This window comes from Otolemur garnettii, unplaced genomic scaffold (genome assembly GCF_000181295.1).
Source record: "Otolemur garnettii isolate 467f Iridium unplaced genomic scaffold, OtoGar3 scaffold00111, whole genome shotgun sequence".
NCBI lineage: Eukaryota > Metazoa > Chordata > Mammalia > Primates > Galagidae > Otolemur > Otolemur garnettii.
Genome location: NW_003852506.1, coordinates 5,950,351 through 5,951,985, shown reverse-complemented (window position 1 = coordinate 5,951,985; position 1,635 = coordinate 5,950,351). Strand labels below are relative to the sequence as shown.

General features: G+C 38.3%; 1 protein-coding gene across 1 annotated transcript in view; it reads right to left on the bottom strand.

Annotated features, from left to right (window-relative positions):
* Positions 1–1,635, bottom strand: part of GRIK1 (glutamate ionotropic receptor kainate type subunit 1) — a 380,233-nt gene that overhangs the window by 53,841 nt on the left and 324,757 nt on the right. The window contains exon 8 of the mRNA XM_023517450.1: positions 842–949. Within this exon, the coding sequence (XP_023373218.1) occupies positions 842–949 (108 nt within the window). The remainder of the gene's footprint in view (positions 1–841; positions 950–1,635) is intronic.

The window sequence follows — 1,635 nt, the reverse complement described above, 5'->3', positions numbered from 1 at the left end:
TGCCTGCCTATTTTGTTGTTGTTGTTGTTGCAGTTTGGCCAAGGTCAAGTTCAAATCCGTCACCTGCAGTATATAGGGCTGGTGCCCTACTCACTGAGGCACAGGCACTGCCCCACACTGTTAAGTGTTAATACACATGAATACTAAAATTGGTATACTAAAATATACTGAGAAGCCAAATTCTTTTATCATTATTATTTAAATAGTAAACATCTGTGCTACTCTAAATATTAACTAAAATAGAACATTAAACTTGGAGCGACTGAGTTAAAACTAAAATAATCCTAAAATGAGGATCCAACATTAAAATACATTTTTTTGGCATTTGTCCTAAAATTAAGAATGCAAAGTTAATTTACTCCAGTCAGCTTCTTGTATCCTACTTTCTCTGTCCCCCTGTCACCAATCTTAAAATGGAGTGCAATGTGCAATTAAAATTAATTTCTGAGTAAACCTTGGACACCATTCCATAGACAAACCATTGACAGCTTCTGATTCTCCAAGTCTAAACTCAGTTTCTTAAAAGCTTGACATATGGGCCTAATGACACTCAACCACAAGCTTAAATATGTAATAACATATGCACACTTAATACATAAAGCAAGCAGTAGTTAGCACTGCTATTAGAAACCCATGCGATTTAAGAATCTGTCATGTCAACATCTGCAAATGAGGGAGAGAGTTGGAAAGCTGGCTGCAAGTCAGCATGCTGAGAGAATCACTTTATCCGTCTCTCATTTGTCTGTTCAATATAGCAAAAGTGCTTGAGCAAGTCTATGTATTTATTTATTTACATTTATTGATTTGTAAACAAATATTTATTTATTATCGAGGAGGTTACCTTTTCAGTTCCTTCTTCTTTGAGACTAATAATGTCCAGATCAAAATCCTTCCTCAAGCCATTGGTTTTATTGAAGGTGATACGCCCAGTCAAGCCATCCCACCGAGCCTGTGGGCCAAAAGGAATGTGGTGGTGTTACTGGTTAACACTTATCATCATCCTAAAGCCATCGAAATGGTAACACCTCAAATTCATCACAATATCCAATTATTTGGTTTCGTCCTGCTGTTATAAACCACTGCATTGGTTCAGCAGCTCAGTAGCAGAGAGAGCACTTTTCCATTTTTATTCGTGATCATTTATTTTGTCAGTTCTAACATCTTACCACCAGTCAGACCTGTAATGGCGGTGATCTAAATGGATGGTATGGAAAGAATGACTGTAAAGTAGTCTGCACATGGAGTAAACAATGTCTGGGAGGTTTAAATATTCTGTTTTCAAGGTCAATCCACATTCCCTTCAAGGTATTGCTGGAGGGAAGTGCGCTCTCTTTTTACTTTTGCTGTGAGAAGAACATAGTCCAATGAAGCATTGCTAAATTTTTCAGGTGTTTATGATGTAAGTCTTCTAATGTCATTTGAATGTTGTAATTTCTTATGGTTTCTGTAGCAAAGAATCACAAACTTAGTGGCTTAAAACAACAGAAATTTATTCTCCCATAGTTCTGGAGGCTAGCAGTCCAAAACCAGTACGAGCATCAGCAGGGCTCTGCTCTCTCTAGGGCTCTGGGCGAGACCGTCTTCTGTGTTCCTTTCTGTTTCTGCCGGCTGTCGGCACTTCTGCGCCTTGTCTGT